The 18227-nt window shown below is 41.2% G+C and overlaps 1 protein-coding gene across 6 annotated transcripts in view; it reads right to left on the bottom strand.

The window, feature by feature from the left end:
* The window catches only part of CLVS2 (clavesin 2), a 99407-nt gene extending 91660 nt beyond the window's left edge, over nucleotides 1–7747 (bottom strand). For 4 of the 6 annotated variants that reach the window (XR_013960473.1, XM_080666025.1, XM_080666021.1 and 1 more), the window contains exons 1-2: nucleotides 6892–7526; nucleotides 5528–6442 (exon numbers count right to left, since the gene is read on the bottom strand). Coding sequence is in view for 5 of the 6 variants with exons in the window: in XM_080666025.1 (XP_080522151.1) it covers nucleotides 5528–5916 (389 nt within the window). In the remaining variant the exon portion in view is untranslated. Of the gene's footprint in view, nucleotides 1–5527; nucleotides 6443–6839 lie in introns of all 6 variants that reach the window. The other 2 variants (XM_080666022.1, XM_080666023.1) reach the window with 2 other exon arrangements.
* Between the last annotated feature and the right edge of the window lie 10480 nt (nucleotides 7748–18227).

The raw sequence follows: 18227 nt of genomic DNA, 5'->3' as shown, positions 1-18227 counted from the left end.
TTTTTAAACAGGGGGCCAGTTCACTGTCCCTCAGACCGTTGGAGGGCCGGACTATAGTTTAAAAAAAAAACTATGAACAAATTCCTCTGCGCACTGCGGGCCCGGGACGAGTCGGCTGCTAAGCAGGACAGGCAGCGGCACCTGGCGGGCTGGATAAATGTCCTCAGCGGGCCGCATGTGGCCCGCGGGCCGTAGTTTGAGGACCCCTGCACTATAGTAAGCGCAAATCCTTTTCTTCTCTCCAACTTTGTTTAAAGTTGCGTATTTGAAACATGCCTGGCTCAGTCCAGACCCAATCAACTTCCTACTGCAGTTAGCCCTCAGTCTTTGCTGTTATTTCAGTATTGTTTTACTAATTACTTCATACTTGCTCTAGTTATTGGAGACTGTCCTATTTTTTTTTTTTTTTTTTTTTTTTAGAGATTTGTTCTAATATTCTTCTAACATTTTTCAGGACAATCTTTCTCTTTCCCATTTTCCATGCTATGGACCAAGGGCATAGTTTAGAATAAGCTGCCATTTCCAGAGCTTTGTTAAAAGAGCATCCTTATAAGAAAGCGATGCGGAAACTCTGCTGGAGCCGAAACCCCATGGAATCCACACCTGCCACTTCTAGCTTTGACCTAATCTCAAAGTCCACCCAGAATAGAGCACAGCAGTGCTTCCAGGATTTTGAAGGTAAAAATTCCTGACCCTGTCCATGATATATGATACCATGAAGCCAAAGGAGAGAAATATTTTAATATTTTAACAAAATGAGCCAAGGTCTTGAAAAATCAAGCCAAAAAATTATCTGTGTAGTCCATGGTTACTTTTTAAATTTTAATCCATCATCATCATAAATCTTTCAATTTGGAGATTGGTCATGTTATTTTAATAAATGGAAGCATAATCATAATTCATTCTGAAGCTGTAAATAGCTAGCCATTTGTATATTTTCTTTTTTTTTTTTTTTATGAAAAGCCGCACAAACCAAACAGACTGACAATAATACGGTTTTTAGGCAAACTCCAGGATAAGTTCAGGATCACAGCAGTGTCTGACCAGTCAGGCTCCTACCCCTTCTAGAGCTTCAATACTCTAAGTGATGATCAATATCCATTATGACAAGCCAAACAGAGTGCAAGGCGGACAGTGCCTTCTGAATTGCCACTATGTTAAGAATTATTTTCGTTTAACTGTATTTAATGGTTTTCTTGTCATTATTAACCAGATTCCAGATAAATTATTGTTTGCTGCACTAAAATATAGAGAACTACTTTATCAGTAATGAGGTAAAGTACAACTTGAAGGCTAAAAATTACAGTTCAACTATCAGAATATGTGTCATCATTATATTTCAGGTGAAACAATTTACTCATGAATATTCCTAGTAAGTATATAAGACTACTCAGATACCTGCTCTCACGTCCTAGGGTGTAGATCATGATCTAGTTTTATTCCAAACTTCGTTTTCTAGCTTCCTTTGCAATCTCTTCTAACTTCATGGTACATCATCCTCACTTTCTGTTGTTGAAATCAGGTGGAAATTTGAAGGATCTGTTGAGTCCTAAGCAGGGCACTATCACTCATGAAAGACATATAGAATGTAATGTATGGAGGGCTACTGCATCCTAGTGATGCGGTGAAATAATCCAATTGTTTTTAAATGTGTTGAATTTACTCTCGCTTTCAGAAATTATGTTAGATGATCTGAAAGAAAGGAGATTACATTTTATGAATATTTTCCAAGGACATCCTGCTCAATAAATGTAATAAGTCATCTAAGCCTGTTCTGTTCTTTTTCAAAAGAACCACAAATCAAACTGAAAGTCACTTTGACATTTCAGTATTTCAGTTTTTTTAAGATTTATTAGAAGGTGGGTACACTGTAAATATTATTGTACCTTAGTCTTCCTGAAAATTTCATGTCTCTTGTAAAGGCTTTGGAAATGGTCCAAATCAATATGCTGAGACTGACCTGCATTATATTGCAGTAGAAAGAGACAGTTTTATTTATAGTCATCATCTCACACATCTTTACTATTTCCAGTCTCCCGAGAAGCACAGAAAACTGTCCTACAAATTTAATATAGGAGAAAGTATGTATTAGTTAACTTTCTACTTAGAATTATTTTTCAAATGTATAACCAAATTCAACTAAACAAATATTTATTGAGCATTAACTCTAGTTCAGATGCTCTTATAAAAATAATAACATAAGGCTTAGTCTTTTTTATATACAGATTAATTATTTCAGATGTCTTTACAAAGCTCTTCAAAACTTATTTTAAAAATCTTCTGTTTCCCTTTGGGAAGCTGAAAATAACCTGTTTTCCAAATAAAGTGGGGGGGGGCATTGTTTCTAACTGACTTCTGGAATATCCCTCTGTAATTGTAGACATTCCCATTCCTATTGTTTCTTTAAAACAATGCTACTTTCTGTGTAAGGTGTGGAAAGCCAGGTAAATCATTGATCAACTCAAGGAAGGTGGTCCGAATTGTGTTCAGATGAGCAGTCAGTCTCTTCAAGAGACCCAAATTGTTTGGGCTGCAGGATCAGAGCAGAAAGGTGAGAACACCAGACTCATGGAACCGGGTGGGGGCTGATGAGAGGATTTGGCACATGGCTATCCACCTAACACAGCAACAGTGAGGTAAATATCTAGGGAAGGTGGTAGGAATTTCCATAGGAGCCAAGTCAGGTAAGACTTGAGGCTGCAGCATGGAAGAAGAAAGGGGGGTCAGGCCAACAACGGTAGGAGAAGGGCTGGTGTTGTGCTGGTACTGTCAGAAAGGCAGCTGTCCCGCGGGTTTCTGGGAAGTTGTTATGCACATATACCAATGATAGTGGTCTACAGAGGATGCCAAGAAAACGGACCTGTTTATCCACTAGTCCTTGTTATTGGGTATATGTAGGTTTGGAAAGGAGGGCAGGGAGGGAGAAGGGAGGAATAACTTTTTTTTAGAATGTAGGAGGAGGAAACTCAACTGAATTTTAGTGAAGCTCTAAATAATTTATATACCTTTTGACTTTGATGTACTATAACTTCATGATTATGTCTACTCATGTGCATCCATAGAAACAGAATTCACAATTATTAGTCTAGAACCTGATAGGGTATTTTTATAGGACACAGCTTCTCATTTTTAATTTCACATGTACAAATTTTTTAATATTTAAAGTGTTTATGTAGATTTAATTAAAAAATAGTTCTATATATCAATTAACAAATCTTCTCCCATTGTCGATTTCCAGGGAGATCGATTTTGATTGCTAATAACCTATCCTTTATAGAAAAGTATGAAATAGACAACAAAAACATAGTCTCTTTAGTAATCTGGAATAATCAACTTCCCATAGACATGAGAACTGCTAAGTGATGATCATCTTAATTAGGTTTATAAATCAGTGTGCATATTAGTTCACTTATAGATATAAATTAAAATGGATCTAATGTAAATGCATGTCTCATGCTAAGTGAAATAAGCCAGTCAGAGAAAGACAGATACCATATGACCTCATTTATCTGTGGAATCTAATAAACAAATAACTTAATAAACAAAATAGAAACAGAAGGATAGATACATAGAACACACCGACAGCTGTCAGAGGGAAGGGGGATTGGGAGGCAGGGTGAAAAAAGGTGGAAGTGGGCAAAGGGGAGGATAAATGGGGACAGAAAGAGACTTTACTTTGGTCAGTGGGTGCATAATTCAGGATGCAGATGTTTTATTGAGTTGTACACGTGAAACCTTTATAGTTTTATTTACCAATGTAACCCCAATAGCATCAATAAAAAATAGAAATTAATATACATTGAATAATAATAAATAAATGCATGTCTCCCTAAATGTGAACTGCCTAATATCTTTCAGACTTTGAAACATATTTAAATATAAAATTTCCACAACTCCTAATTTAACTGTAGCTTAATAAGCAAAGTTCTAATCTATTTGACAAATGGAATAGTAGGTTCTTTCTTGAGTAAAAGTTTTCCATTTTGATATACACAATCACTGGTTTGCATGACCCTACAATGTACTTATCAGATTTAAAAAAAAAAAGTTAAAGAAAAATTGTGGTCAAAGAATGGCATTTCATAGTCCTTTATACTTTGCTACCAATAAAAAGTAAAATATGATCTCTTTAACTAACCAAAGTAAGTAACAGGACTCCATTCCCCCTCAATGACTAACTCTATTAGTTTCTTAGTTTTATGATTTTAAGATTCCTCAGGTAGTAGTTTGTCTTTATATTTGTCTAAAAAATGATTGGAGTAGTTCTCAACCTAGAATTACAGAGAAAATGTAACCAACTAAAGGGTAAAAACCTGTTAAAAGTATTCATTTACATTCTAAGATCCCAAGACTCTAAAAGGCCTATCTAGAAATCTATAAGATTTCCCAGTCACTGAAAAAAAGTCTTTGACAATTGAACCAGAGATGGTTTAAACTAACTTGATGCATCAAAAGTCCCCATTCACAGAACTAAAAAAAACACACCAGTATTTTAACAACCAGCTTCTTATGATTTATGGTTCTGATAACATGTTTACGTTCCATGAAATACATTTAACTTTGAACTTAATTGAAACTACCTTACACAGGAGTGTTTATAATTTCTTATCTCTGTTAGTCTGAGGAAATAGTTCTGATTGAGGAAGTAGAGTCACTCTCTCCCTTTTTCTATCATCTGTAGATACAATAAAAATATTTCTCTTCCATTAAAAAGCAAGAGAGCTCAAAAAGTCTACCAACTGACATATCTAAACATTTTCCACTTCCTTCCAAGAGATGAAAAATCACATCAGACAGGAAACATCTTCTTTAGATTAGTGACAGGTGTGGAGCGGCACAACAGCCTGCCTTGATTTCAGCGTCGGTAAACATGCTCAGTGCCACAGGATAGAACTCTGCCTTTTCATTGAAGTGACACACATCATATTAGTCCTTCATCGGCACATCACCAAGCAGAAAAGTTCCCAAGCAATAAAACTACTTGATCTCGGTTGAATGCCAGGCTACCCTTAAAAGATAATGTACTAGAGACAGAGAAGAAGAAGATGATGATGATGATGATGATAATGAAGATGATGGTGATCATGAAAATGATGATGATGAGTCTAGTTTAAGAATTTATTTAGAAGGAAGGAGAAAAAGTTGTCTCTGTCCTCACACTAATTTATCCAGAGAACAGTGAACTTATTTAGGAGGTGAAAAAAAAATTAGCACATTTATTTACAAGTTAAATTATTTTGACTGCAGCACAATAACAGGGTGCAGGAAGCACTTCAAGCTGCAGTAGAAGCTGGTGCTAGAGAAGTCAGAGTTACAAAGGTTTCAAACAAGGTCCCCCCCCCCCCCCCCCCCCCCGCCCCGCAATCCCCAGGGTGCCCACCAAAAACTCATTGTTTTTAGTTCCGTTTTCTCTTTTTTTCCCCAACCAAATAAACAAAAGCATGAAGGCCGTAAATTTACTCAGGGTAAATTCTGGAAAATGGGAGAATAAAAGAGTCCCTCATAGGAGTTGGAATTTAGGATTTACCTGCTCTGATCCCAGTTGGCAGCAAAAAGGACTAGAATCTTCCTGCCATAGTGGTCCAGGTTGGCCAGGCCCCCCGGGAAGCCATCCTTCAGTGCCTGCTTGATGCCAGGGTCAGTGGCCTTGAAGCTTTTGAACATGTCCAGGTTCTGCTGCCGGTACTCAAAGTACTGGGCCAGGAGGCGGAAGGCCTCAAAGTGGTGAAACTTCCTGGCCCGCAAGAAGCGTAAGATGAAGGCGTCATCGGTGCGCAGAAAGCCAATGTCCGGCCTGGTGATGACCATATCCCTCACCTCCTGGATGTCCTGGTGGAGAGTGTCTGGGTTCTCATTGAGCTCCAGGCGAGCTTTCTCCAGGGTCTCCGGGGACAGCCCGGCTTGTAAATGAGTCATTGTTCTGCTCGTCCCGAGCCTCCCCTGCCTCTTGCTGACTGTCCCACAGCCCACCTGGCCCTTGCCTCCACCACACTCTGGCCTCCAGACCTCCAAGCCGCCTGCTTCCTCTTCTTTACAGGAAATGATTTGTCTTGGTGTCCAATCAAGTACCCTATTGCTCCCGCCTTCCCACTGTTTTTCAATGAAGGATATAAACTTCTTTCCCCACTCGCTTATAAAAGCGCCTCCACTTTGGTTCCCTCTTCCCTTTCCTTTAAAGAGAGGTGGACCTCACTCCTCTTCTTGTCCTTCCTCTCACCGAAGAAAACACCCCTAATCACACCAGCACGGGTGGCGCTGATCTTGGTGCTGTCCTCTGCTCTCCCAAGATGTGACAAAAACAACCCCCACGCGCATCCCAGCCTCAGCACTCGGATGCTCCTGCGGTCCCTGCCGAAGGATGCTCCGGCCAGGGATAACGATGGGGATTCTGATTAATAATGAGCTGGCTCTTCAGCGCTGAGCTCCAGGCGGGGAAGAGCGTCTTCACCAGAAAGAAAAAGACAGAAAGAGAGAGGGGAAAGGGGCTTATTTCCCTTTCTGCTTTTCAACGAATCTATTTTTAAAAAGATATTTGTGGGATTTTATTTTAAATGATTATGATCCCAATAGGTGGAGACTCTGCAGATAGCTCACCTTCCCTCCGCCCCTCTCAGATACACCCGTGATCTCATCAGGCACCAGAAGGGTTTTTGGTGGCGTTGGCCCCAGCGGGGCTCTCCCCAACCCCACCCCCAACTTCTGCCTCTTTCTCTGGCCCTTTATTTCAACGGACTTGCCGCGGGGGGCTGGGGGATCTCTCTGGGAATGTATATTGCTAAGGCTGGGTGGGGTGAGAGGGTGGAGAAGAGGAGTGGAGAATAACAGCAAAATGTCTCTACCTTTTCTATAAAACCCCAGAGCAAGAGAGAAGAAAGAGCAGACGGCTCCTACCAGCAAACCCGGAGGCAGGCGGGGACGCTTGGCAATGCGGCACTCCCTGCATCCAGCAGCCGCGGCTCCAGCAGCGGCGGCGGCGGCCAAAGCTGCATCAACTCCTCCGGGTGGGATGGATCCAGCAGAGAAGAGGGGCGGGAGCGGGGACCCGGGCCGAAGACGCACAGGGGAGCAGCCGTGGACACATCGTCCGCGAACCACCCGCTGTGTCTCCCAGCAGGAGGGGTGTGGGTGCAGCGCTTAGGGCCCCCGCTGTCCCGGGCCCTCGCCCGGCCCTGCCATTCTGATTTTCATAAGAGAAGGAGGGGAGCGGGAATTGAACGCCGGGGTAGAGAAGGCCACGCGGGCGGCCGCCGCCTTTGTGCGTCCGGAGCCCCCTGGGCAGTGGGCACGGCGGGGCGGCTGCCCAGAGGCGCGGGCCTCTCCCGGTGCGCCCCGGGCGGGCGGCGGGAGTCAGGCGCGCTCCTCCGGTCGCTGCTGCTGCTGCTGCTGCCGCTTCTGCTGTGGCTCCAGCTGCCTCTGCTAAAGAGGGACCTGGTGCAGCTCAACTCCTCTCTAATTATCCCAGCACCGATCTCGCGGCGACGTAAGCATTCACTCGGCTCGCGCACGCACTCCTAGCCTCTCTGCCTGACTCCTTTGGGTAGGACGGCGATTTTTGTGTTATTCCTGTATCCCGAGCCCCAAGTTCAGCCTGCTCCTGGTCCCCGCTCCCCAGCCAGTGACTCCGGCAGGCATCGCCTGGCCAGGCGCGGGGTTGACCCCTAGCAGCCTCCCCACGCCCCCTCCCACCCTTTGTGTGCAAGACCCTGGAGTGGCCAGGCGAGTAGCTGTTGTAGATGGTAATTCACGTGGACACACATTTGCTTGTTCCTGTAGGAGGTAATGCTGATGAGGAAAGAGGACGGAAACATTTTGTACTTTCTGCATTCGTTGTTGAAATGTTTAATTTAGAAAAGAAGACCACAGTGTTTCCAAAGCATTGTTGGCTGAGTCAGCCTCTGGTGGAACTTACATGGATAGTATATTTCAACAGTAAACTCTGGCTGCTACATTCCCATTGAAGAGGATGAAAATGAGCGGGGGCAGGGGAGGGGGGAGGAGACAGTTCTTAGAGGAAGAAAAAAAAAATAGGCACTCCTTCACTCACTTCTCTCCTAATAAAACAAATATTCCTGGAGACATATCCAATTCTTCACTTAGTTTTATGCGCCTACACGCTAGAACCATCATAAAGAACGGGAATCTTTAAGCTTGAAATTATTGTCTACAGGTTTGAGGAAAAGGAAACGTTTTCTATTTTCCAAGCACAGCATGTGTTACTGAACAAGAGCAGCTTTCGGCTGGCAAAGTGTAGAACAGGCTCCTGAGTTCACGCCGATGCAATGCAAAAATATACACTGACTTCTGCTAGGCGCGGGGCATTGTCCTACATCCTATGGATAAATGACCTTGAAGATAAGAAAATATTGTCATTCTTCATGGCAATTGGAACCCTCAGATTATAGGAACACACTTTTTGTTGTTGTTCTCATGGAATGTGGGAAAAAAAGAAATGGGAGGACAGACCTACATAATTTTATTAAGTTAATGCAAAGTAACGTGGGAACCAGAATAAGTGAATAAATACACACAAATTATATATATATATATATATATATATATATATATATATATATATGCATATGTATATATATGCATATGTATATATAGTCATTATTCTAAAAATTTACATTTTAATTGGGGAGGTAAAAATAAGCTTTATAAATACGTGTGTGTTACATATGCATTATATATATTTGAGGTCCTCTAGAACTATGTGATTATGACTCTCCAAAACATTCTGAATGCAGCTGAATGTTTGATTCCCATTTCAATGTTTTTCCATTCATTTGGGGCCAGTATTCTAAACATTGAAGAAAAATTGTCTCATATCTACTGTTTATATAAAGGGGTTCCAGCCATCGCCAATACTGAAAAACGGTTCTCCATGGATCGCTTGTGTTCCAGGCACAACTGGTCTTTGTCCCAGACTCCTTTCCAAGCCTTGGAAGCCAGAGAGAGTATTTCCCTCTGAACAAAGGGTCGTTTTGCTTAGAGCTTTGGAAGACAGAGCTAGTGCCTCTCTCTTGAGCAAAGGGCAAGCAGGCTCATTTGAGCTCCCTCAACTCAGAGCCACTCTCCTGTAACAACACCCACTGCGTTGGCAAACATTCCCTGGCCCTCTTTGCGTAGGCTTGTGGGAATTGGAGCTCAGGAAACCAGCACAGAATAAGCTGATGCTCATACTGCTTGATGCACCTGATTGACAGTCTTTAACTCTAACCCAGCAATTTTGTATCTTCTAGCAGCATCTATGAAACTGGCCTTGTTAGCTTGCAAGTAGGGCCAAATATCTAATTTTTCACGGTGCTTAAAAACCAACTGCTTAAATTTGTCCTCTGAGATGGAAATATCAGGGGTCCTCAAACTACAGCCCGCGGGCCACATGCAGCCTGCCGAGGACATTTATCCGGCCCGCCAGGTGCCGCTGCCTGTCCTGCTTAGCAGCCGACTCATCCCGGGCCCGCAGTGCGCATAGGAATTTGTTCATAGCTTTTTTTTAAACTATAGTCCGGCCCTCCAACGGTCTGAGGGACAGTGAACTGGCCCCCTGTTTAAAAAGTTTCAGGACCCCTGTTAGACTATATTTTTAGAAAGGAACAAAATTAAATTAAATCTGTTGGTTCGTGGTATGGTGTTACCTATATTTAGTGATGATATTTTTGTTATTAAATTTATTGGATCCGATAGGTTTCAAGTATACATTTCTATGATACAAGATCTGGGTATTGCACTGTGTGCCCACCACCCAAAGTCAAATCATCTTTCGTCAACATATACCAGGCTCCCTTCACCCTCACCCCCTTCCCTCCTCTGGCAGCCACCACATTGCTGTTGTGTCCGCTAGTTTCAGTTTTATATCCCACATCTGAGTGAAATCATATGGCTCTTACCTTTTTCTGACTGACTTATTTCACTTAGCATAATATTCTCAGGATCCACCCATGTTGTCACAAATGGCAGTATTTCATCTTTTCTTGTGGTCGAGTAGCATTCCATTGCTTATATGTGCCACGTCTTCTTTCTCCAGTCCTCTATGGAGGGACACTTGGGTTGTCCCCATGTCTTAGCCACAGTGAATAATGCTGCAATGAACATAGTGGTGCATATCATTGGGAATACGTGTTTTCGCGCTTTTCCGGTATATACCCACGAGAAGGATTGCTGAGTCATATAGTACCTCTATTCTCAATGTTTTGAGGAATCACCAGACTGTTTTTCCATAGTGACTGTACCAGTTTACATCCCCACCAACAATGAATGAACCCCTTTTCTCCACAACCTCTCCAACACTTGTTATGACTTGTCCTGTTGATAATAGCCATTCTAACAGGTGTGAGGTGGTATCTCATTGTAGTTTTGATTTGCATTTCCTTAATTCAGGGGTGGGAATGTCCGGCCCTGCAGGCCATATCTTTTGGTCTGGCCCTGCCAACGCAATTGCAGGCGGGACTCGAAATTCAATAAATCTAGGAGCTTTTTTCATAGCAACATAATGTTTAAGTTGATCATTTTATATGGCCCATGAATGATGTTATAAATATCCAAATGGCCCTTGGCAGAAAAAAGGTTCCCCACCCCTGCCTGAATTGCTAGTGAGGTTGAACATATTTTCATAGACCTGTTGGCCACGGTATGTCTTCTTGGGAGAGGTGTGTTTAGGTCCTCTGCCCATTTTTAAATTGGGTTGTTTGTTTAGTGTTGAGTTTTATGAGTTCTTTGTATATTTTAGATATTTAACCTTTGTCGGAGCTATTGTTTGCAAATATCATCACCCATTCTGTCAGCTGCCTCTTGGTTGTTGGTTTCTTTTGCTGTGCAGAAGCTTTATAGTTTGATATAGTCCCATTCATTTATGTTTGCCTTTACTTCCCTTGCCTTTGGGAAGCAAGATGTTCTCTACAACCAAGGTCCATAAGTTTGGTAGCTATATTTTCTTCCATGTAATTTATTGTTTAAGATCTTATATTTAGGTCTTTGACCCATTTTGAATAATTTTTTGTACACGGGGACAAACTATAATCTAGTTTCATTCTTTTGCAAGTGGCTTTCCAATTTTCCCAGCACTATTTATTGAAGAGGCTTGCTTTTCTCCATTGTGTGTTTCTGGCTCCTTTGCCTAAAATTATCTGCCCGTATTCATATGGTTTTATATTTGGGCTCTCAGTTCTGTTCCATTGATCTGTGTGTCTGTTTTTCTGCCAATTGCATGCTGTTTTGATTATCATAGCTCTGTAGCATAATTTAAAGTCAGGTAGTGTGATACCTCTGGCTTCATTTTTTTTTCTCAGAATTGCTTTGGCTATTCAAATCTAATAAAATTTATTTAATCAGATTTTCTAAAATCTGATTCTATTGTCTTTAAAAGTGACATTGAGTTTTTGATGTGGATTGCATTAAATCTGTATATTGCTTTAGGTAATATGGCCATTTTAATTATGTTGATTCCTCCAATCCATGAACACAGAATATTTTTCCATTTTATGTCTTTTACAATCTCTTTTAATAGCGTTTTGTAGCCTGGCTAGTGTGGCTCAATTGGTTGAGTGTTGTCCAATGCACCAAGTGGTCGCTGGTTCAATTCCAGTCAGGGCACATGCCTCAGTTCCCGGCTCAATCCCCAGTAGGGGGTGTGCAGGAGGTTTATTTTGTTTTTTCTCCTCCTTTTTAATTTTTATATCTAGGTAGTACTATAGATAAGTTAAAAGTTAAAACCAAGGCATTGCCTTTAAAAACATTGTGTTGACTAGGTGTTACAGATGTGGTTGACAAATTCTCATTTCATCTTAGTCTTGTGTTATCACACCTTCACAGACACCAGTAATAGAAAATTGATCCAGTTATTCCCCTGATGATATAAACACTTCCCAGAGACCCTATTTAATATAGTGGAGGTGATTGTATTGTTCTTCTTTCTTTCTGAAAAGTACATGCAATCCTGAAGATTCTATTACATCTTATTAGTCTAACAAGTTTTTTATTTAAAATCTGAACACATATATAAAACATCTTAACATTAAATCATATGAAAGATCTATATTAACTTTTATTTATTTTATATTACTTTGTTTAATTTTTCAAAGTTACATTATACTTTTAATAAAGGCTAAAATTACTTCCTAAAATAATATAATTTATTATGTTGCTTAATTCCATGTCTCGGTAATTCCAATATAGTTGTACAGGTGAAACCAGATTAAACTAATCAACAGCCACCCTAAGAAAAAACACCCCATAAAAGGTTTGAGGGTGTGTGTGTGTGTGTGTGTGTGTGTGTAGGTTAAAAGAGCGATGATGGTCTGGGTGGATGGGTATGAGCCTTGTCTATCTCTAACACGATCAGTAGCCATGTGCTCACTCCCTGGGTGGCAGTTTGGTGTAAGTAACACTAACTCCTCTAAAATATATCCACCGATTTCTGATAGTGAAGAGTCCATGAGGTTGAAGATACTTCAATCGGTAAATATGTGGAAAACTACTTCCTCTGAATTTCCCCCGAGTTGTCATTTCTTAAATGAGTGCAGTTGTATCCAGGCTTGTCCATCGCAGTGAACATGCCTGTGACTAAATGTCACCCTGTGGTGATGTCTTGTCAGTAGATAAGAACAAGTTCAGTTCTGCCTCATTGCTCTTGTTGTGAGGCATATAATTTCCATAGTAACTTTTTTTTTCATACCGACCACTCGAACTTGAATCTTTCATTTTCTCAAGAATGATTTTGTTCTCAGAAGTATTGACAATACTGTTATTGCCTTGTATCTGTTAATTATCATCTAATAGGGACTGGGTTTGTTTTAATGGAGCATAATTGGATCAACTTCACAATAGAAGTACATTTTCTACAACATGAAAACCGAATTCATGTTTGCCTTGCCTTATAGGCCTAGTGCTCAGCACACACATTAAGCACTCAAAAGGCCACTAGTAAAAAGTGGTAGAAAAGTGTAACTTGTGAAGTTAAAAAAAAAAATCCTGTTGTGTTCCACCTATAGGCCAATATTTTAAGTTGAAATAGTCCACATAATATACAAGTGGAATATTGTAGATTGTTGAAAGCAGTTGTCTTTGCCATTTTACTCAGTGTGTTATAGATTGGTTTTCTATGATAGCTTGCACGAGTCAGCTAAATCACCCCTTGAAAGTGTTTCCCTGATGTTTTCATTGGTTTACTTTCTCTCAGGCTACACTTACAGACACACATGTGCCTTTCCCAAACTGTTTACCCTCTGACTTACTGAAAACACCTTGAATCTGTCCAGCTGAATATGGGGTGATGGATTATTAAGATGTCATTCTTGGTGATACTAAGAGTGCTTTAAAAATCATTCTAACAAGTCATAGATTGATCCTCACATGAAGTTTGAATAAAATGTTGTCTAAAGATGCAAATGGAGTTTAGCCCTTTACTAATTCAATTGTTCCTTCACCAGATATTTATTGAGAACCAATTATGATGTAATCCTGTATTAGCCAACTCTCCTCATTGCTTCATTTTTAGCTCACTCCTGCAAAATACACTGTAGATAAATGATCTGAACTGTTAGACTAATTTTGCAAATGCCTCGTTTTTAGGGTTATATTGTCAAGGTCACATTTTTTAGTTTAAGAAGGGAACAGATCTATTCATTTAAAAAAAATATTTGGGATAATAACTGACACCAGTGATACTGTGGCTTTTCATGTTGATGCTGTAACTAAAAAGGTATTCTTTTAGCATCCATTTAGGAGCAGCTCAGTTTTTCTCAACCACCCAAAACATGTTTCTATTAACCAGTTTTAGATACTGTCCATGACCCCATAGATAAGATAGGCCTTTGAGTTCGGGCATTCCCTGGAAAGCTTGCCTTATCCGATATTCGTCCATTTAAGAAAGAGTGTCAGAAAGGTAGAGTGAGTTATAAGAATGCAACCTGGAATCCTACTCTCAGTTATATTTGTGAAGGTAAACAATTTCCAAACATCAGTGGTAGCAATGCGATGTAATAGATAGACCCCACACCTGACTATTACAAAGCGTGTCTGCTGGCTCTCTGTAATTAAGAGCTCCCAGTCTGGGCTTCATCAATTGAAGTGAAACCTTGTTAGTTTCTCTGTCTGATGACAGTTTTCTCTTTAGCAATGTCAGCAGCTACCTTACTTTGTCTGCCTCTAATTGACCCAGCTCCTCTCAACGATCCAAAGTAGGCTGCTTCTGAAGATTCCAGCCCTTCTCAGCTTCCCAGATCAATCAAAATAAAAGTAACATGTCAACCAGAGCTTCCAAATTCAATGTCATTAGGGACCCACCAGCATGGTGTCTTAAAATGTGAAGCAACCTGCCGTGGCCGGGTGGCTCAGTCGGTTAGAGCAATGACCCCTACACCAAAAGATTGCAGGTTTACTAGTAATTCCCTATCAGGGCACATACCTACCTAGGTTGTGGGCTCAATCCCCAGTCAGGGTGCATATGGGAAGCAACCTATCGATGATTCTCTCTCATGCCAATGTTTCTTTCTCTCACTCTCCCTTTCCCTCTCTCTAAAATCAATAAAAACATATCCTCAGGTGAAGATTTTTGAAGCAAATTGTGTAAGGCCACAGGGAGTGTTATAACTATGGCAAACTTGAGACTATACTCAGCATCCAGACATTTTATTTTATTTCATTTTATTTTATTTCATTTTATTTTATTTTATTTTATTTTTTGCACAATGTGAAGGCCATCAAAATATCTGCTGGGCTGCCAGTGTGCGGCCTTTGACATTGGCTAATACTGTATGTTCTGTCCACACTATTCCTCTATCATGCTGCAAACCTGAGATTTTTTGGATCCCTACAGCTTCTTTTTTTTTTCAAATATATTTTATTGACATTTTACAGTGAGGAAGGGAGAGGGATAGAGAGCTAGAAACATCGATGAGAGAGAAACATCGATCAGCTGCCTCCTGCACACCTCCCACTGGGGATGTGCCCGCAACCGGAATCGAACCCGGGACCCTTCAGTCCGCAGGCTGACACTCTATCCACTGAGCCAAACCGGTTTTGGCTCCCTACAGCTTCTTGATGCCCAAGTTGTGCTATCCCACTGACCTCCCCCGACCTGTCACTTTGGCTGCCCTAGTCCCTGGAACACGGTGTGCTGAAAGCTGGCCTGCCGTGGATCAGATGTAAGGGAGTCCTGAGATGCTGTGACTTAGGGAGTTGTCATTGGTCACCTGGTATTCTGTTTGCTGGTTCTAGTTGCTCTCCTTGTAGCTACAACTTTGCCTGTATTTGTAACCAGGCACCAGACCTCAATGGCAATTTCTCCAGAGGGTGACCATGAACTCTCTGACCTCTGAGTGTTCTCCCACCAAGGTGAGGACTAGAGGCTGCACCTTGGCTCCCTGAACATGCAGCCAGGCCTCAAAACCTACGTACTGCTTCCATAAGGACCTTCAGATTAGCACCCAAAACCCAACAGCATCTCAGAGAGTAGATTTCCTGGCTCCATCTTTCTTACTTTATTCAACCAACATTGTTTCTGAGTCCACCAAAATTACAGTTTAAGGGAGAATAAACCTTAAAGAAGCCAATAGGCCTTCACTTTGCCACTCATCAGATTATGCCAGTTTCCCTCACATTTTAAAAAGTGATGGTGAGTCCTGGCCAGTGTTTCCCAGTGGTTAGAGCATCAGACCTGAGTACCTAAGGATCACATGTTTTATTGCATGTCAAGGGAAAGTACCTGGGTTGCAGGTCTGATCCCCACCCCAGTTCACTGTGTGAGGGAGGCAACCAATTGATGTGTCTCTCTCACATCCGATGTTCTCTCTCTCCCTCTCTCCCTCCCTCCCTCCTTTCTCTCTCTCTAAAACTCAGTGGGAAAAATATCCTTGGGCGAGCATTAACAACAACAAAAATGATGGAAAGCTTGGTGTTGGCCACGAGCTGGAAAGACATCCATAAAATATAGGCCAGGACATTCTGCTAAGCTGTCCATTTTTGCACTACTTGATTGCAAAGGTTAAGAAACATACTATAAATACTTTTTTACACCTCAGCAGCTTTGCAGCATATATCTATCAAATTACTTTGGGAAAATATTAGAACAACTGTCACAATGAGGCAAAATAAAATAAGACAACAACCTCATGCTAAGAAAAACCTGTTAGTAGCAATTTTCTCCAATTAGAGTTTTCAAATTCTCTATCACTAGAACACCAGTCACTGAAAATAATATCCCACTTCTGCCTTCTGATCCTCTAATCCTCTAGAAGCCACAAAACAGGACTCCAAAAATAGTTTCAAGTTTTCTGGAAATCAAGCTACAAGTGAATATCAAAAGAATATGATATGCATTAATTGTGGAGCAGGAGAAATAAAAAAAGTGGTGTTATTAATTCAAAGAAAAAAAAATTAAAGAATAAATGACTTCTTCATAAGGCTGTAAAACTTCCTAAAATATAAAAAAAATGAGGTAAAAAGCAATTCCCAGCCCAAATCTTCAAAATAACCCCTGCTTTATGCAAATGGATTTACTCACTACACCCTGTGATCATACATGTTTTCCTGGGGCTCCCATTACTCCCTGCCCGCAGCTCCCAGTGCACTCAAGTCCACGATGTGGTCAGACTTCCCAGCAGGGGGAGCTACCAACTTGCTAGAGCTTTCACATCCAAGGCCCCAAAACAGAAACACAGTGGTCACTTGGGGTGTGGCCGGATGAAAGTAGGGTTGCCTCATTGGGGGGGGGGGGGGGGGGGGGGAGGGGAGTTGGGGGGAAACCTCCAATAAATTTGAATTTCAGATCAACAACAAATAAAAATGTTGTAGCATAAGTAGGTTTCATGAAATACTTGAGACATACCACAGTTTTTTTCATTCAAATCTAACTGAACATCCTATATTTTATCTGGCAGGCCTAGTTGAAAAGTCATTGCTCACGGAGGGTAAGAAAGAACCGTGAACAGTAAAGAAACAGAACCTTTTTTTATCAAGACCAGATGGAAGCCGGGAAGAAATAGGGGAAGGAGCTGGAGAGTGAGACCAGCCTCACGGTGATGGCACCGCCCACCAGGTCAGGTGATCAAATGTCTGCAAGGGAGCGCAGGGCTGTGGGGTGGTGGGGATGGGGAATATGAGCAGTGGATTCGGGAAGGACTGCCCTAGAACCCCCAAGGGTGTCTGCAGCCTGGGGAGCCCTATCATTTGATTTATCTGTCCTATCTTATGTGATGGCCTTGACCCTCAGAGGTAGAGCAAAGGCTCCAGAACATTCCTCTGTCTTACGCAAGGGAACAGGGTGTCAGAGAGTTGAAATTCAGAGAAACTCAGTGGATGTTTGAGGTAAAGGTATCTTTGAGGTAAGCCCAGTCTTTGAAATGTGCTGTGGGTCAAAGGATCTGGAAACAGAGCAGGTCTGACTATGTCTGATTGCATCTGCAGGGAGAGCCTGGGGCTTCTTGAAGAAAAGGGCTAACTTTTACTTATATTGACTTCCCAACACCTGAGACAAGCCTGTCTCAAAGCAGCTACATGTGTATGTTGATTTGACCTTTTGTGGTTATGAGACTAAAATATTTTTTTCCAAAAGAAAAAAAGGGGGCCTTTCTGAGCCTCCTAAACTATATTTGTGTTTCAAAAATGATTAATAAATCAAAATGTAATTCAGTTAATTTTAAAAAGTGGGAAGTAATCTGGTAAAAATAATTATATCTTTTGATAATATAAAGTTGAAATATTTTACTTTGAACACTGAAAATTATCTCTGTGAAAGACCAAACATTCCTGGCTTACAGAACATGTCTAGCTATACTCCGTGACATGTTAATGTGACCACAATTATAGTAGTGGATGAGAGGAATACCGTGTGACCGAACACTGGGTCCTGTGTCGCTAGAATAATGCCCCACCTTTTCCTCCTCTCATCTCATGCCTCTAGCCCAGAGCCTTGGCTTGGATGGCCGTGAGACTCATGTGTATAAACAGCACATCCTTCCCACCAAAGGGACAGCATAATCCACAAGGAAGACTGGTGCTTCCGCCTAAGAGGATTAACCCCAAACATCATTTTTAGCATAAGATATTCTGAGAATAAGAAGTGGCATGAAATTAGGGGCATTAGTCAAAGCAAAAGCTTTAGCTTATTTCATAAGCTTTATCTTTTACTATAATGCCTGGACTGTCTGGGTTACATGAAAATTAACTTAGCGGATGTAACTTAAATGATCTTCTAAAATTTATTTTACTATACTTGTATGAGAATATAT

This window comes from Plecotus auritus, assembly GCF_963455305.1.
Source record: "Plecotus auritus genome assembly, chromosome: 4".
NCBI lineage: Eukaryota > Metazoa > Chordata > Mammalia > Chiroptera > Vespertilionidae > Plecotus > Plecotus auritus.
The sequence above is the reverse complement of the archived record's forward strand: the minus strand, read 5'-3'. Positions and strand labels throughout refer to the sequence as shown.